Here is an 18,224-nt window from a genome sequence, read left to right as displayed (position 1 = left end):
CAGGTGCAGCCGCAGGGCGCGTCCCGGTGCGCCCCCTCCCCCTCCCGGCGACTTCCTGGTTCGCGGAAGGTGGCGGAGCCGCCGGCGGCCGGGTCGCGGGAACCGAGAGGCGGGGGCGGGGGCGGGGGCGGCGTCGCCGCGGTGCTGTCCCCGCGAGGCCGCGGAGGGCGCCGTGGGCCGGCCGCGGCTCTGAGCAGCGCGTCCCGGACGGCGTGCGGGCGTGCAGGCGCGGGGCGACGGTGGCCCCGCAGCGACATGTGACCATGGACCGCAGGACCAGGTGAGCGGCGGCGGGGCCAGGCCTCCGCGGTCCCGGGTGCGGCCTGCCCGGTACGGCCCGCTGCGCGGCGGTCGGCGCTAGGCCGCAAAGCCTGCTCGCCCGGCGACCCGGCTTCCCTGGGCCCGGCCGGCCGTGCGCCGCGGCGGGCGGACGGGCGGCTCCGTGAGCGGTGGTTAGGGAACCGCTGCCCCGGCGTTAGGATAGCCGTTGCTCCCTTTAGGGTTATTTTTCAGGGTGGTCCGAGTTGCTTTCTGATGCTTACCCTTCGTTTAAAATGAAAGCGCTGTTTGTTTATGCAGCCGCTGCGTGTGTGCTGCTAGCACAGTGGTATGTGCACTAAGGTGGCTTTTCACCATTGGCCATTTTACTTGTAGGGAGTATGTAAAAAGCATTTTGAATAACGGTGGCGGCTCTGCTTGGAGGTGTCTTAGAGATGGGCATTTGCTGCTTTTTTTCTCTGGAAACTTTACTTTGTGAAGAAATCTCATCTTCTTTGACCGTCCCCTCCCATTCCGTTCTACCTCTCTGTGTATTAGAGCCACATTGAAAGGCCCTGTAGATTGTAGAGAAGTATAACCGATTCCGTATTTTATCTACCTAAGACACATTCTAACTATCTTATGAAAATAGAAATGTTACACATTTTAGAATATTTCCTTTAATATTTGGCACTATAGAGTGCAGGGTAATTAAAAAAAAAACTTACTCTTCAGACAATTAATTGTACTATGAGGGAACTAAGAAAAAAAAAAAGATTGCCGGAGCCCATTTTATGCTCATGAAACAAGTTAATAGTGGGTGGGATGAGGAAGTGGAGAAGTGGATATTTATAAATTAATTTGTATGGGTTGTCTTTCCCTTCAGTTCTAAAGAATGTCATGTAATATAATTATATTACAAGTAACACATATATGCAAATATTTAAAATCAATGTTTAGTAGTGAGAGGTAGCATTAATCTCTTAAAGGATGTATTTAAAAAGCTAGTGTATAAAGGCACTAGTCTTAACAGAAGTAATATACATCATGACTTTTTTGCATTGTGATGTCTTTTCCTTTAACAGTTCCCCTGCCTTTCCCTCCCATTATGGTCAAACCCAAGGCTTCAAGCACTCTAGGGCAGATACTGTGTACTGGTGAGCTACATCCCAGACTTAATCTTATACCTTCTGATGGAAAGAAACATTACAATATCAGACTTTTGTTTACTTTAAGTATCTCAGTATATTTCAGTCTGCCTTTTGAAATGTAGCAAATAAACAGGTTAAGCATGTAGTATAAGAAATTAGGAAGAAAAAACAATAACCCAAAATTAGTACTTCTAAAGGAAGTGAAACAAACTTTCTGTTCTCCGTGGGGGATTTAATGAGTAGGCCAAATGGCCAAATTCCTTAAAAATAATTGACATAAAGAAAATAATTTTTGTTAGGTTTTGTTACTTTGGAGTGTGTGACCAGTTCTCTATTTTGAACATGCTCGAGTATAATAAAGAACATCTTAGGAAGGCCTGTGCAAAATATCCTATCTATGGAGCACTTTTCTGTGAGTCTGGAATGCAGCAGGAATCAAATTTTCATCCTCTGTGTTATGGCAGGTTCTTTGGAGAAAGCAGGACAGCCTATGTTAGATCTGTGACAACGTGAGAAGATGCTGAAAGGCATACTGTTTTTTTTTTTTTTTTTTAGTTTTGATTCAATTGGGTGAACATACTATTCTACAACCTTCTCTCCCATATTGATTGGCTGTTACTCTGTGAGGTGGGCAGGGTGCCCTATAGGTAAGAAAGCATTCTTACAGCTGACACACTTTGCCCCCTGATTCAGAACTCCAAAGTCTGAGTTATAACTCTTATCAAACTGATAAAACATTTTCATTTATATTTCTGCTACCTAGCCAGGGAGTATCACAGAGTATGCTGAGGCAGAAACAGGATTAGATTTAGAGGTGGTGGTACACTTGGGAGGCAGAGGCAGGCAGATCTCTGAGTTTGAGGCCAGCCTGATCTACAGAGTAAGTTTCAGGACAACAAAAGCTACACAGAGAAACCCTGTCCCGAATAACAAACAAACAAACAAACAAACAAATGAAGTCAGTATATTATAGGGATGGAGTTTTTAGCATGAACAGGCTCTGAGTTCAATCTTTAGCACTGTAAAACCCCACATGTATGGAAACATTTTTGTATAGAAGCTTTATAGATAATGGCTATTTTCTGTGCGAAGTAAATATAATAAGATTCTTTTTATTTTAGGGAAAATCCAGAAAGAACTTTTGACTTGGTATTGAAAGTGAAGTGTCATGCCTCTGAAAATGAAGGTATGTATGTTCCTTTACTCCTAATGTAATCGGGTGTGTCAAAATAAGTGTTAATACTGTGTTCTGCTAGAGCATGATAGTATCAGGAACCTGATAATGCCAGATGTCTATTCCAGTATCTCAAATTGCTAGTAATAAAATAGATGCTAGGTCTTTGCTTTGGGGTTGTAGAAATCACGGATGTTATCTGTGCAGCTTGAATTTCAACTTACAGCTCAGTTTTATTCCCTGTTGACAGAACTGCCCTTGTTCATGGTGGGAAGGCATGCCTTTTCATTTGCTTTCATCTGTATTTGAAACATCAGCACCATTAAACAGAAGATAAAGCAAATTCTCCTGCTAGTACCGAAGGGACCTTCACCAGTCCCTTCTGCTGTTTCTGGAGTGCAGTGTGTAGACTGAGTAGCCCCTTCGGTTGGGTTTATTCCAGTTGCACAGTGCTTGGGGAGGTAAACATGGGTGGCATAACTTGGGAGGTTGTCATGGTCAGACTTATACAATTTTATGGAAAAACAAATAGTTACTTTTTGTGACTTTTGTCTAGTTTTCATCACTTTTGCTATAGTGTCTCTGTGTTTGGGACTGGCATATGCCTTTTGACTCAAAAACGAAGGCATCTCCTTTCTCTTATTCAGTGCATGGTATGTCTTCATGTCTGTTTATAGCACATGGTTCATTAGCAAGATACTTAGCCTTTCCAAATGCCAAGGCCATTAAGTGGGGTTTTGTGGAAACCAGTTAGCCATCCTGGAACCTGGGAGGAAAGTTTCTGACTAGTCAGCAGTTACATACTCTTAAGTCATTTGGCTCTGCACACCTTAAAATAGAGGAGCCCAGCCCAACCCAGCTGTGGTGAAATAGGCATGGCTAATTTTAGGTAGGAAATCACACACATTCTTGGCTCCAGAATGTCCATGTGTTTCATTTCTGGTCTGCTGGCACTGCAGCTCTGATCAGGTTTGCCAGCTAACAAGAACAACTAAGGTTCTAAGGAGCCTTTTCCAATTAGAGAAATCATCTTCGTTGCCCTCTATGTGGTAGAGTTTGTTCACATGTGTTCTCCCCAAGCACAGCCATATCCTCTGTACATGTGTATTAGTTTTTCAAACCCTACTTAAATTTATAGTGTCTTTATGGTGTGGGTTAGCCTTAAAAGAACTACCACGCTATTAACCTCAGGTGTATGGAGCAGTGCTCATCTGTTATCCAACAGGAAAGGTTCTTTTGGAAATCATGAGTGCTTCCTCATTGTAAGTGTGTATTCTTCAGGTCACAAAGTAGTCTAATAAAAGTATGAAACTGCTTCATATAACAACTGATCTGCGCATGTGTTAGAGAATCCACGACCTTCGTGTCAGGGCTCCGTGGTTTTGTTCCTGCTTCCTCCCTTTGCTCCTTCTGCTTTTTATGACTGGTTATTCCAGTGTACAGCTGTTACTAACTTCTTTTATTGCCATCTCGCCTTGTGGCTGCTGTAAAGTCAATGCTTTCCAGAGACATCTTCATTTGTATTTTAGCAGTTTATATGGTCTGGCGAAGTTGGACATATCATAAATGAACAAGATAAACAATCTTAGCTTCTCCTCAAGCTGGTCAGTCCATTCTTTGTGTCTGTGATGTGTATGATTGTGTCTGTTCCTGTGTGAGTACTAGCACGCGCTTGCCATAGTTCATGTGTAGAGGTCAGAAGACAATTTCAAGTGTTGGCCCTTACCCTGTTTGTGATGAGATCTCTGTTGTTCACAGCTATTGTGTATACCACCAGGCTAGCTGCCCTTTGAATTCCCAGGTGGCCTTGGGGAGGTTGTCTGTCTCTACCTCCTGTTTCCTCCTGTAGCTGCGATTACATATGCGTACTACCTCACTGAACTTGAGTTATGGGTATCTGAGCTTAGGTCTTAACATATGGGAGGCAAGCTTTTTATCCACTGATCCATCTTCCTAGCTCAGAGAATTGTCAAGACTACCTCAAATCAACCTCTCCCTATCCCCCAACTTGAACCTTGTTAGAGATTGAACTTAGTACTGTATATTCATTCTGTGAAAGTTGGAACCACTGAGCTTGGAGCCTCAGCTCCTAATCCATTCTAGCTTTCTACTCCACAGCAGTTTCTAAAGGTTTAAAATATATTTCCTTTTTTCTTTCTTTTTTTTCTGATACTGTTTTTCACTATCTCACTACTATAGCTCAGACTGGCCTCAAACTTGGGATCTTTGTACTTTAGCTTCTTGAGTGCTGGTATTGGGTGTGCCACTACACCTGGCTTAAAGACTTCCTTTAAAGCTACATTCAACCACATCAAAAAATTACCTTTTCCTCCTTCATTGATGCTTTAAATCATACAAACATAATGAATATTTTAGGTTCTATGAAGCTATAATCTTTTATGTCCTAAAAAGTCATGGTGCCTATAACTAAGTGGGCTCTAGACATATAACTTTATGCCAAATTGAGAGATTGCTGTGTCTATAATCTCTTATTAATTACCTTTTTTATTGGTAAACATATAAAGGGAAATATGTGGAAATTCTTTGAAAAGTAGTAGAATATTTCTTTTTCAACTGTCAATACTTACTTGTCTGTTTTAACAAGACCCTGGGTTGTATTTTGGCTTGTTTGGAAGTTTGTTCTATCATTATGATTGACTTGGAGACTAAGCCATGTAAATTAGGATGCTTTTGCAAATGGCCCTGAGACTATAGGCATTTGACAGTCTGTATGAGAGGAATGCCATTGGGTGAGTCATCAGCTCTTATTATGAAATTATAGGTCCTATCATTTGAAGGCTTAGATATCTTGCGGTTTCTAGATGACTATCAGCAGATCTTGGAAGCCTGCTCTTTTGAATATGACTGCAGGTGGAGGTGGAGGGGACTTTGACTTTTATGGCTTTCTTTAGAGCCAGAATTTTTCTTTGCTAAAATCTCAGAAACTGTCTCCTTGAACCTCAGTGGCCAGAGTTGCCATGGCTGTGACCATTGCTTAGGAGGACATCATTGACACTGTAGGGATGGTAGACTGTGGTCAGGGTCATTGTGATTGGCTTGCTAATTAAGTTGCAAGGAGTAGATATTAGGAAACTAGTGGAAGTATTTTTTGTAAAGGGTTGTTGAGACCGTCATTTTGTTCTTTTGATGGCTTATTTCATTAAATTGCAAATGTCATTCTCATTCACTTTTTCATCATGTATATGGTCAGAAGTAAAACTTATTTTTAAGTTTTATTTCTCTTCATGTAAGTGTATGTGTGCACATATTGGTGCCTATAGAAGTCAGAAGAAGGTTGGGTATCTTCTGCAGCTGGAGTTACAGGTGATTGTGAGCCACCTGGCCTGGGTACTGGAACTGACCTTGAGTCCTGGAAGAGCAGCAAATGCTGTTACTTAGGGACTCATTTCTCCAGTTCCCAGAGATAAGTTATTAACTATTTTGGTTCAATTGGACTTAATAGTTGGTGAAGTATAGCTTGACATATTGTTTCTTCATCTAGTCTACTGCTGTTTGTACTTGTTTCAAGGCATTTTATTATTATTTCTGAACACAACACATTTTAGCATACTGCAAAATGAGTTAGTTTTGTTTGGAGTCCCTACAGATTTGAAGCTTGCTCTGAGAGGAACTGATGATGGTTCTCTATCCTGCCCCCGGTTAATAGAGCTGTTTCTGGTAATGTCTTCATGTTGGCTTTGGCCTCTTTTTTTAAATGGAGACTTTCCTGGCAAGACAATCTTCCAGTAGCTTGTATTCCAGAGCACAGTGCCACAGTTTAGATCTTAATGCTGTTCTTGGTGGCTCTCCAAGCGCATTGCCTTTGCTGCTCGCCCACTTTCCTACAGAGGCATGAGAGTAGAGAGAGCAGGGACAGCCTTCTAGAGTTCTAATAACAAAACTTCTGCTGCTCTGCTTGCAGCGCTTTCTCCAAAGAGACTGGACATTTCAGAGAAATGAAAACTAACACTTCCTTAGTCAAAGATGCCTTCTAAGGCTTTCTTTTTTGGCTTCAGGATTCTGCTCTCTCTGTGTTGTGTCCTTACACCCCCGATGCTAACTGACTGTAAGCAGCAGCAGCAGCAGCAGCTAATATTTATGGACTGTTTACTTGACGACAAGCACAAGTCTGTAGATTTTTTTAAAAAAAAGTACTAGGTACATTTAGTACTTAAGTCTTACAAAAATCTTATGAGATAGGAAGTGCCACTCTCATGAAGAAATTAAAAGCCCAGGGAAATTAAGAAATTTGTCTAAAGTAGTGTCTTCATGCTCTGAGTTTAATCACTTTCATTGCTGTGGCCTGTTTTTATAACATGAGGGCACAGAGTATTAATGATGCATGCTACAGTTCATTTAAAACTCCAGTACTGTGTGTTTCCTGAAATTAGTAGGTGAATTATAATTCCTCTTAAAGCAATTACTAAACTTTCCCCTGTATAATTCTTTTTATAGACTAAGGAGAATAGGTCCTTCCTCTTCATTTATAAGGCTTATGTCTTCAAATGAAATGTCTTTGATCTAACACTTCTAGTTATTAGCAATTTCAAACATATCCTTAGCAAACTTTGTTTACTTTATTCCTGTATTATTGTCTGGATTATTTCTCTGAGGATCAAGTCCCTTAGCTATAGGGTTTTTATCTTATTTTACTTTGATAAGATCATACAACTTGGTATTGAATATCTACTTCTTAAGTCTCTAACTCATGTTAATAGTTGGATAGCATTCATTTTCTTAAATCAGAATCTACAGCTGAATAATTTTTAGTTCCCCCTGTACCTTGTATAAGAAGGCATTTATTAACCTGTATTTCACTATTTTTTTTCTTGACAATGTGATGATATAGTTTGCTGAATATAGCATTTTGGGGCTTACTGTTTTCGTAAAGAGTTTAATATAGCCATGTATAGCTATAGAGGTAGCTTGATTAAGTGTCTGTTTACCTTCTAGTAAATTCTTCATGAGCCACACTAGTTATTTTCCCAAGAGAAAGCTCACCACAGAATCTGACATCCTTAGTGAACACAGAATAAAAAAGTATATCAGTTGGGTGTAGGTTAGTGCTGGCCATTGGACAAGCAGGTGCTGATTCATTGATTCAGAGAGCTGCTTGCAGAAGTTGTTTTAAACACAACTGTGCCGATGGAGCAATTTTGAACACAAACTGGCATGAGAGTAGCAGGAACACTAGTGAATGAAGGAAGAAAGAAAGAAATGAAAGGAAACAAAAATGATTGTTCTTGGGTATCAGCATCAAATGAAAAAAAAAACTTAAAAAAAGGAAAAGGAAAGGAACCATGGCTGCTCCTAGGTGTGGTGGGAGTAAATTTGTTGTAGATATGTGTGAGAGCATAGTTAGAGTGTAGTTAGAGGGGGAGAGTCCAGAGTGTATGTGACCAGATTGAGCTGCGCCACATGGGGAGAGGGGAACTAGCCCAGCAGCCAGGAGGCCCAAAGGTACCAAGAGAGCAGGTAACCCAGATGGTTGCATTATATAGGGAAGAGCAGTCCCTTCTACCTACTGAGAAGTTCAGGGTATGTAGGGTATACCAGTCAGGAGGACCCTGTAACTGGTAGGGACTGAGGAATGCTGGGACAATCTGGAGGCCAGCCTCCACTTAGTTCCAGGTTTGAAACCTAACAGAAATATATATGTATATGGAGTGGGCATTGCAGTATCTCCTGCATTCTGATATATTCCTGAGTTCTAATATATAGTGAGATCTTATCTCAAAGTCACACACACACACATACACACACACACACACTATGGACATACTTTGATGTACCCTGTGCTTAGGTTTCTCATATCAAGTACTTATGTTTCCCTTCCTCTTCCCACATCACAAGAATCCAGTCAGCCCAGGACGTAGAGTGTTTGTGGGGAATGCACAGTCAAGTGCTTTAGGAGATTTGACGTTATTGACCATCATTGGACATTCTGCAACTCAGATATACTTAGAATACATGTCTTAGCATACCTGGTTTATGTCCATTCACATGTGCTGTGCAAGTCCCTTTCCATCTAGATGTATTAGGACAAATGAGGGCAATCTGTACTGGAAATATTTATATACTATTACACTGCTCAAGAAAATGAAACTACTTCATTTCCCTGTAGATACTAAATGGGAAGAAAATTTACTCTGGTTCTTTAGAACCATAGTCATGGAATATGCCATTTTCCCCCAGTAGCAAACAGTGAAGAGTGTTCTTTTATGTTTGTGTGGAGTGTTATGCCTTCTTCCTCGAGCTGCTGCCTGTGTGAAGTGCAGGATAAGCATCACAATTTTGGATGTGCTCCTTGTGACTTGGGGAGGGTTCAATTGCATTTCACACTCCATGATCTGGTCTTTGTAGCTGCTTTAGTTGTTTCATGGCTTTTGCTGCTACTGTAGTCTAAGATGACTCCTTGTCTTTAAATTTGGAAGTTCCCACTGTGATGTGAGGCTCCAGACCCCTACTTGTGTTCACCATCCTGTGCTTTAGGGTTGGGGCCCTTGCTGAGGTGGTGCAGGGCAACCATTTGTTAGGCTTTTCTTTGGAATGCTTTTCCTAGGTTTTCAAGGTGATAAGGTCTTAGAATACTTGTGACAATAGTCTATACCTGGGAGATTTTTCTTATGTTTTCATGCTGTTTCCTGTCTTTTCTGCAAATATGTGTTTGATTTCTGTGTCTGAGGCACTATTTATCACTGTAGTATACATTTTAACACATAAACACTTAAGATTCTTGTGTTGTAAGATTGAATTGATGTTTCAGGTAAAGTGGGACATTATTTGTATACAAATTCAGGATAAGTTGATTTATTTTAGATAGCAATTCATTTTATCTATAGAAGAATGTATATTAGCTCTTATTTGTATAATGCGCCAGTCATTGGCTTAGTGGAAAGCTTCTCTACAGTGGCCCTGGATTGAGTTTTGAGAGGTTTTTGTTTAGGAGGCTATAGCTCAGCAGTAAGTTCTTGGCTAGCACATGCGAGGTCCTGATGATGTTAATGCTCAGGACAGTAGAATGAATCAGGGAAGTTGCAGTTTCCTAGAGGGGAAGTTGCTCTGTTGTTTTAACAGTTGTGAGCCTCTCTCTTCCTGTGGGGCTGTGGGGCAGTTACCTGCTGCCCAGGGCTGTGGCAACCTCAAGCACTTTGTTATAAAATTACCCAGCTGCTCCCCCAACTCTTCAAATGACACATCAGGTGGGTGGGTGTTGTTTGAAGGACTTATATGAGTAAATTTACAGTGAGGTGTGAACAACTGATAGACAGCCCTCAAGGGAACATTGTAAATTTAAGAAAAGCCTTGTAAACTCAGACTAATTAAAAAGATACAGTCTAGGACTGGAGATGGAGCCCAGCGGTATGTACTTGACTAGTGTGTGCGATTCTTGGGTTAATCTCCAGCACAGCCAAACGATGCCATAAAATAAAATGAAAAATAGGTGTGGTTTGTCATAAAGGAACATTCTAGTTGGATCCTACTGTCTTTCTCCCAGCTTTATTAATGTTCAATATTTTTTTAATTAATGCCTGTAATAGGGATATTTAGAATATGTGTGCATAAATTCATTAAATTTTGTGGAACATTCCCAGATAATAAAATAAAGCTGAAGCATCATAGTAAAAGACCCATAATTATGTTTTTATTTGCATGATTAGACTTCAAGCTAGATGTTTTATAGAAATAGTGATAAAAACAGTATTTGGCATTCATAATATGTCAGGAAATATACCAAGTGTCTATATTATATCCATATTATTTTTACTATAATTATAGGAGATAGAGACATTTGTTTGTTTGTTTGTTTGTTTGTTTTTTTTTTTCGAGACAGGGTTTCTCTGTATAGCCCTGGCTGTCCTGGAACTCACTCTGTAGACAAGTCTGGCCTCAAACTCAGAAATCTGCCTGCCTCTGCCTCCCAAGTGCTGGGATTAAAGGTGTGAGCCACCACTATTCTTTTCAAGAAGATAAATGGAGGCTGAGAAAGGTTAAATCATTTCCCCAGCATGCACAGCTTCAAGAGGTAGGACTGGGATTCGAACCTGTATCTGTGATATGGAGCCCAAACTTGTAACTTTTAGGTTTCTCTTAAATCAGATCTTCAACACTTGTGAGATATTTTACAGTGATTTTTATGAAGCCAGACATTTTTGAAAATCCTTAATTAATTCTAAGTTTGGCTGCAATTACGTTATTATTTTATTTTAAAATTACATTTCTTTATCATTTAGAGTGCATGTGGACATACATGCTTACGCTGTGGCATGGATGTGAAGATGGTCAGAGGACAATCTGCCAGCACATTTACTCACTGAGCCATCTCACTGTCCCAGAGTGATATGATGGTATTCCTATAAACAAGGTTGTGGGAAGATATGCCTAAGCGCCAAGCAAATGTTTAGCCTTCTCAATCCTTTCAGGGAATCTTTCCATGTACCAGTTAGTGTCAGGCACAGATAAAAAGATGGTATTGTTGAATAGGGTGTGTCACTTTCCAATTGTAATAATGCAGTAAAGGCTGTGGTATGTAGCCGTAACATGTGAAATCACTCAAGCCCTTTACACTTTGTTTTGTGTGTGAGTCTAAGGACAGCGAAGCTGTGACGTGATGGAGGGCATGGTCACTAGACATTTCCCAGCCATCAGTTGGGTGCCAGGTGACTATCTTTTCCTCAAATGAATTTGAGTTTTCCTTTTTAAACTCTTGTGAGTGATTCTGAGGAGATAGACTGCTTTTGGTATTAACACATTTAATATAGTGGTCCTCAGCCTGTGGAGTGCAACTCCTTTGGGAGATTGAGTGACCCTTTCACAGGGGTCACATATCAGATACCCTGCATGTCAGATATTTACATTACAATTCGTAACAGCAGCAAAATTACAATTACGAAGTAGCAACGAAGTAATCTTATGGCTGGAGGTCACCGAAACATGAGAAACCCTACTAAAGGGTCACAGCATTAAGAAGATTGAGAACTACTGAGCTAAAGAGAAAAACCAAGGACTCCTTCCTGCTAGTGTAGTTCAACCTGTCTTGATGGTGCTACCAGCTCTTACAGGCTCCTCAGTGTGTACAATGAGTTTAATTCTAGGAAAGCACCTATTGAGCTATCTCAGGATTGTTGTTATTTTAGTGTCGTTTTTTGTAGCAGTGCTGGGATTGAGCCCTACACTGAGCCATATCCCCAGCCTCTGGGCTAGTCAAGGCATGGAAATCCTCAGCTGGTATTGAGGATTTACTAGTGGTTGCTCATCAAACTTGGTTTCTTTAAAAACACATAGTTTTGGGAAATGAAGTTACAGAATTTAAACACAATACAAACAAGTTTATGAATAATATAGGTCACTGACATCCTGAGTGTTGTCCATTTGATTTTCAGCTGTTGAAGTCAAGTGCTTATCTCACTTGAGACCTTGGGAAGGTGTGTATACATATGAATAGTGTTCAGAATTACTTGGCAAATTATCTCATGTTATTAAAGTGAAATTAGAATACGATTGTCTTGTACTCCTCAAGTCTAGTGGGGATTTAGAAATCTTTTAGAAAATGTCAATGTAAAAGACTTTGAAAGGTTGCAGATTTTTATCATCACATCAAATGGGTGCTCCATTTAAGACATTTTAAAAGTAGAACTGTTGATAAACCACAGACTGTGACTTGGTAGGCAGAAATGATAAAGATCAGACAAGGCCCTTCCTCTTTCAGTTCCTTCTTATTTGTCACTTGAACCTGTAAAAAAAAAAAAAAAAAAGCACGTAGCTATTGGTGTAGTCAGTGGTCATCTGTTGAATGTGTACGCTTCCAGAAATGACTCATTTCAGAAGTAGATACTTCTGGGGTTGGGAGAAGAAACACAGTCATATAAGGGTGTGTTTGGTCATCACATTTACAAGTAATTACAATCAGGCAGGCTTAAAACTTTGTTCCCTGAGCAGCTTTAAAACATAGCTGACTACTATTGTTTTATGTGTGTTCTAGGCCCTAACATTAGTTGGATTTAGACTCCACCAATTCAGGTGTGTGTGTGCTTGTAAAGATTTATTATTTCTAATTATGTGTGTGTGTATGTGCCTGTATATGGGTTTGTGCACAGGAATGCAGGTGCCTGAGGGTGCACTTCATGGGGGTGCTGGGGCCTGAATTCTAGTCCTAGGCAATAGTGCTCAACTACCGAGCAGTCTGCTCAGCCCCATAATTGTGATTTAATGCTTAGGAACAGCACTTATCTTTAGAGTCTATGTATTGTTGCTCCTGAGATAATTAATATGCATAAAATTCTTTAGAAAGGAATTAGACGAAAATCCAAAAAAAAAAAAAAAGAATTAGAAATAGTTCTTGTTAGAGTCCAAGTATTTCAGGTCCCAATTATGGGACAGAGAATTGTGTAATTATTTTGGGACTGTTTTTAAAGATCTTGAGTAACTTAATGTTTTTCTATAAGCCAAATAATATTTCTGTAATAGTTGTAAAGCAATTAATGGACTTAATTTATTTGGATTAGTGACTGTTATCAGTTTTACTATATATATATATATATATATATATATATATATATATGTTGTATACATATACACACACATATATAAATTTTATTACCAAAGAGGTTTTAAACACTAAGTTTGGGGGCCTTATTGTTTTGCTGACATGTGTGGCTTCATGATGAATACCTGCAGTGCAACCTTGACAGTAAGGGACAGCACTTTTATCAAGATTGTATGTTTACTGTGAACAAATCCAGATGTGTTGATGAAGAAATGTAGCCTGGGAATTGATAGGAAAAATTATAACATGCTAATGTTTAACGGCAATTATATAGTCTATGTAGTGACATGGAATGCTTACCTAATAATAGTAATGTTAACATTCATTACTTGTTTGGGCACAGGATTTAAATATGTAAACATTTGTCTGATTTCAGTCTCATAGTTAAAGACATAGTTACATCCATAGTATTCTGCATACAGTGTATCATTTTGCGAGGTATGGTCTGTGAGGCAGGTGTGGCTGTCCTTTGCAGCTGCCATGACTCTGATAATGACTTCACTACTGACTAGGAGCATGGCATTGGCCAAGTCCTTTGACTTGTATTGCTTTAATTTTTGTATTTGTAAAACCTTTGCATGGCATATCCAATTTTTATGAGACCCAAGTATATAGTTGTGGAGAAAAGTTTTGTAAATTGTGCTTTTAAATGTTATGGAAAGAGAAATGCTTATTTGGTTTCTAAGCTCTGTGGTGGCTATCTGTGTTAAGATTTTAATCACTTGAATAAGAACTGTCAACCTGGAAGAAGGGTCAGCTTGATGGAAGTCAGCGACTGGCTTCTTCCACCTCCCCTGTTTAGTGTTGGAGAAGCATTAGGAGCAGGCTGGTGAAGGCTCCGAGCTATTCTGAGCTCAGAAGTTAGTTTCATGCTACAAGGGAAGTTTGGCAGAGAAGTCTGCATCATCATAGTGTTAGCACCAGTTAAACTTGCGTGTGTTTCAGGTGAGACAAGGAAGACATTAGATGTGGCTCTGCCCTTTTTCCCTTCTCCTCCCCTTCTGTTCCCTCTTCTTCTCTCTTTCCCCCCACCCTCATTTTCTAGCACTGGGGATATGGTCCTTGGCCTTGTGCTTGGTAGGGACATGTCTTGCCACTGCTATACCTCCATCAGGCATACCTTTCTTGTTCTTCTCCCCCTCAAAAATTTTTCACAGGTGCAAATCCTAGTAAGATGGGAGTTCCTTGTGTTTGCAAGTCTTCAAACTTCTAAGAGTTAACATTGAGAAGCTAAAAAGTTATGAGTGCTATTGAGACTGAAGACATTACACAAGTATAGGAGTTCTCAGAGGGTATATCAATTGAGGGATCGGAGGTAATCAGCTAAGTTCTATAAACATCAATACTAACAAGAGGTTGTGAAATTTGGAGAAGGACTGCTTTGCATTTCAGAGTTTTTCAAAATTTGGAATATTTTTTGCGTATGTGTATAAACTTTAGCTATATATAAAATAATTGAGTATCATTTAGATTTAAATATACATATACAGATATATGTACACACATACATACATTTAATATGTATATTCATAATATATGTGTAGTATCTGGGAATGGAACCAAAATTTAAGATAAGATTCAATTTTTTATAGCTGAAATTAATTTATAATAAATTATATATGTATATATACATATATAAATGATTGAAGGTATATATACATATATATGTATACACACCACGCACACACACACACACATGCACAGCTAGTTTATACCTTTTGGTTTTTTGAGACAATGTCTCAGGCTATAGCGTGAATTGGCATGGACCTCACTATTTAAATCAGGCAAGCCTCAAACTTCTGGCAATCCTTCTGTCTTAGTTCCCAAGTATTGGGATTACAGGCTTGAGGAGGTCAGATGTGGAATTTTCCATTTGTGATGTCATGCTGATGCTTACGGTGTCAGGGTTTTGAGGATTCATTCAGAGTTTTGGATTAGGAATGTCAGTCTGGACTGCAGTTTATAATTAGCCAGTAAATAAAAGCCTATCCACTAATGATATCACATCTACTTATCTGGGTTTGTTTATAACTTTCTGGATTATGAAATTTACTTGGGGTCTAGGAATTGTCTTTGAAGTAAGATTTTGTTAAATTATTGATATATACATCTTCTTTATGGGTAGTTTAATAAATTTCATGGAGATTGTATTTGCCAAACAAACTTAAGTTGCTTAAGATTGTGCATTATGTCTTGATTGTAGTGTTTCCTAATTTTATTTATGTATGCTATGGAAAATGGCAGTAGTTGTGTGGCACATCTCGGAAATAGACCTGCAGTGATGGGGATCACTGGGCTGGCCTGGCCAGGGTTGCAGGCTCCTCATGGTCTCAGTCTTCTACCCCATTACTGACATACCCTAGACTATTCCCTTCATGGCCTGTTTGTTGAGAACCTACTTTTTCACATTGCTTTCATCAAGTATACCACTGTAGAGTGGCAGAACTCTACAGTGAGAATGGAATAGGAAGAATTTGGGCTAGAATTAGGGTTTAATAAGCTTTTTAAGCCTTAGTATGCATGTATGTATATATGTATGCATGTATGTATGTATGTATGCATGTTTGTAAGTAATTATGTGTGTTTGTATTTATTTATTAATTTTGAGGCAGACTTTCCTTGTGTAGTAGCCTTGGCTCTCCACCTACCTCTGCCTCCCTAATGCTGGGATTAAAAGTGTGCACTACCATCACCCAGTGAGCCTTAGTTTTTAAAAAGAGTCTTTAAACTGAGTGCAATTAAAGCCCCTTCTCTTTTTATCATAAAACTGTGAGGAGTAATAGAAATAGCAACAGGCATGTGTGTGTGTGTATGTGTGCATGCACACACACACATACACACACACACACACACACACACACACAGACACGTTTTAAAGAGGAATTTTCATTATAATTTAAGCAAGCACATTCCTTTTAATATTCCCTACTGCATTGTATGTGTATAGATACATAATGTATATTGAGCTAATGACGCAATATACCAGTGAGGGCTTTTGATTTTGAATCTTGTACAGAGGAAAATTGTAGGATTTAACAATGGCAATAAAAATTAAGGATTATAAGGGTGCTTTGGCCTTGACATTAAAATCTACAAAGTAGGTGATTATATTAAATTTGCTAATCATGATTGGCAAAACATTCTGTTTCTCAGTCATGTAGCTGCTTTCTTCAGGATAATCCTTCATTATTTAATAAAATATCTCGCCCGATACCATTGGTGATGAGTTTTGGGTTTTCCTAAATGTCTGTAGAGGTGCCGTGAAAACTAACAGCTTGTAGTGGAGCTGGCCATGGTGAAAATGTGGAGCCGGACACTTAAGTGTCTGGTATAGCTTTAGCTCAACCAGCGCCTGAAAGTGTTATTGTTGAGACCTCACTTTCCTTGTGTTAATAGGTGGTACAGTGCAGTGGTTCTCGAGTGTCACCCGTGAGGTCATTTGGCAAGATGGCTGGGCTATATGCCGTGTTTATCTTTTTGGGAACACCATTTCTTGTCTCCACGTGTGAAAGAACAGCATGTTCTTTTTCTTGGAAGAAATGTTATTATTTTGTTAAGTGTAATTGAGCAAAGCACAGCGTCTGTCCCCAGAGGATCTGCACTGCGGCTGGCCTCTAGGCTTCTCATTCCTGCTTGCTTTGCTTTCGGTTTCCCTTTCTCCTCCTTGTCCATTTCCTCTGTTGACTCCATCTTCTCTTCCACCTTGTAGATGGACATATGTCATCTTCTGTCAGTTTGCTGGGAGGACATATTGCACTGATCACCTGTTCTCCCACCTTTAGTTAACTTCCGTATTAACTGTCATTCTGCCACTACAGGAGTGTGTCTTGTCAGCAGTGACCAGCTCTGTCTCCAGACATTCAAAGCATTATGTTGAACTCTAAGTCTAAATGGCACATTTGTTCCATTGGTTGTTTGTTCATCTATCGAACATATAAAATGCCTCTGTTTTGATAACTCATTTTAATTATACAAATATATTGGCTTCACTGTGATGCTTCCACAGTGCTTAGATGATGTCTTGCTCCGGACCACACTGCCCTTTTGCTTTTCGCTTATCTTCCCTTCGCCTCCCTGGAGTCCTCTTCCCTGTTCTCTAATATTTTCTCTCTTACTGTCAAATCATATTTTAAAATGTCACGTGGTGCAATAAGGAATGTGTAGATATCCTACGCCAAGATACCAAAGAAGTGTGCAATTTAGTGAGATAGAAATACATTTAGTGCTTACTAAATTATATTGTTTTTTAAAGCACCACATGGGACTGCTTCTCTCATAAAGACAGAATTCTTGAGAACCAAGTAATTATAACTAAATGAACTAGTATACTTTGTTTTTGGGTGATTGAAATTCCCCTGGTATTAATGTGTTTGCTGGACACTGCCATTTCTTGTTTGAAGATTACTAAGAAAGGTGTTGGGAAGAGCTGCTCTGAAACAGCCAGTAAAAACATGGGATCACAACTAGGCTTTTGTCTTTGTTTTTTACTACATGGTTTTTGGGGTCTCCAAAAAATCCCTTCAACCTTTTTTTTTTTAAATGCTGGATATGAGAGGAGAAGGTGATAGAACATTTAATTCCCGATGACTTCCTTTTACTTTTGGCACTATTTTAATAAACACTCAACACTGACTAAGTGTTATACTGAAGGACTATTCTATGTTTGATATATGTGTGCTAGCAACATTGCATCTAGTAGCTACAGAAGTCCAGTTCTCCCTCTGGTTGTAACTGACAGCAGGAGGCGCTCAGCCAGCTTCATTCCCACGGTCAATCTGCTGGAACTTCACGTTGCTTTTATTGCAGCTCTGAAACAGTTATGGTGACTCATTATGTCATTTATTTATTTTTATTTTATTAATGTTTACTAAAAAGAGCATAAAAGACAGAGCGTAGGTCCCTAGGGATAAGATGGAGCAAAACAAACAGTGCAAGCGTCTCCTGCTTGGTGTATGCACTTGCGTACAGTGCAAGCATTTCCTGCTTGGTGTTTGCACTTGTAGCTGTAGTTGGCCATCTTGTTGTTGATGGGCATCATGAAGAAGTGGTCAGGCAGCAGGCACATAGTTCTTTTCACTGAAGCCCCAAAGAGGCA

The 18,224-nt window shown here is 39.6% G+C and overlaps 1 protein-coding gene across 2 annotated transcripts in view; it reads left to right on the top strand.

Moving 5' to 3' along the window:
* Window positions 1-218: 218 nt before the first annotated feature.
* Dennd1b (DENN domain containing 1B) overlaps window positions 219-18,224 on the top strand; it is a 201,219-nt gene continuing 183,213 nt past the window's right edge. For both annotated transcript variants that reach the window (XM_028773787.1, XM_028773786.1), the window contains exons 1-2: window positions 219-280; window positions 2,531-2,595. In XM_028773787.1, the coding sequence (XP_028629620.1) occupies window positions 264-280; window positions 2,531-2,595 (82 nt within the window). In that variant the 5' untranslated portion in view covers window positions 219-263. The remainder of the gene's footprint in view (window positions 281-2,530; window positions 2,596-18,224) is intronic.

The sequence above is a fragment of the Grammomys surdaster genome, unplaced genomic scaffold, assembly GCF_004785775.1.
Source record: "Grammomys surdaster isolate TR1022 unplaced genomic scaffold, NIH_TR_1.0 234, whole genome shotgun sequence".
NCBI lineage: Eukaryota > Metazoa > Chordata > Mammalia > Rodentia > Muridae > Grammomys > Grammomys surdaster.
Note: the sequence above shows the minus strand (reverse complement) of the source record. Positions and strands in the feature narration are given on the sequence as shown.